The sequence below is a fragment of the Lupinus angustifolius genome, chromosome LG17 (assembly GCF_001865875.1).
Source record: "Lupinus angustifolius cultivar Tanjil chromosome LG17, LupAngTanjil_v1.0, whole genome shotgun sequence".
Classification (NCBI taxonomy): domain Eukaryota; kingdom Viridiplantae; phylum Streptophyta; class Magnoliopsida; order Fabales; family Fabaceae; genus Lupinus; species Lupinus angustifolius.
The window spans coordinates 18,579,025-18,579,768 of NC_032025.1; the positions used below are offsets into that span (position 1 = coordinate 18,579,025).

Genomic DNA, 744 nt, shown 5'->3' on the forward strand with positions numbered 1-744 from the left:
AGCTTCAACTCACAAAGCAGTTTGCTCAACCATGATGTTTGACAAGCAGCCATACAAGCAGAAATATACTCTGCTTCACAAGATGATAAGGCTACTACATCTTGTTTCTTAGAGGACCAAGAGATTGGTGCACTACCAAGCATAAACACATAGCCACTCATGCTTTTTCTGTCACACTTATCTCCACACCAATCTGTATCACTGAAACCCACCATCTGATTCTGATTTCTGTTGTTCAAGCTACAAACTGGATCCAGCAGGAAGCAATATGCCAAGGTTAATTGTTCCCTTTACATATCTGAGAATTATCTTGGCATCTAGCAGGTTTGCTCTTTTTGGAGATTCCATGAATCTACTAACAACTCCAACAGAATATGCAATGTCTGGCCTTGTGTTGCAAATGTACCTAAGACAACCAATTATTTGCCTATAGAGAGTTTTATCAATACTTTTTGTGCCAACTTCTGATGCAGTGATCATAGAGCTAGTTTTCATAGGTGTGGATGCCAAATTGCAGTGTTCCATATTGAATCTCTTCAATACATCATTGGAGTATTTCCTTTGATGCATAAGAATTCCTTCTTTGGACCTTGTGAATTCGATCCCAAGGAAATAGGATAGATTTCCCAAATCATTCATTTCAAATTCTGCCTTCATATTTGCTTTGAATGCACAAATTTCTTCTAGTTTATTTCCAGACACCAATAAGTCATCCACATATAAGCAAACCAGAAGCAAATCATC

The 744-nt window shown here is 37.9% G+C and overlaps 1 protein-coding gene across 1 annotated transcript; it reads right to left on the minus strand.

Annotated features, from left to right (window-relative positions):
• LOC109330939 (uncharacterized mitochondrial protein AtMg00810-like) lies at positions 241-657 on the minus strand. Its single transcript, XM_019565204.1, has one exon. It carries the CDS (start codon positions 655-657, stop codon positions 241-243), a length of 417 nt encoding a protein of 138 aa, XP_019420749.1.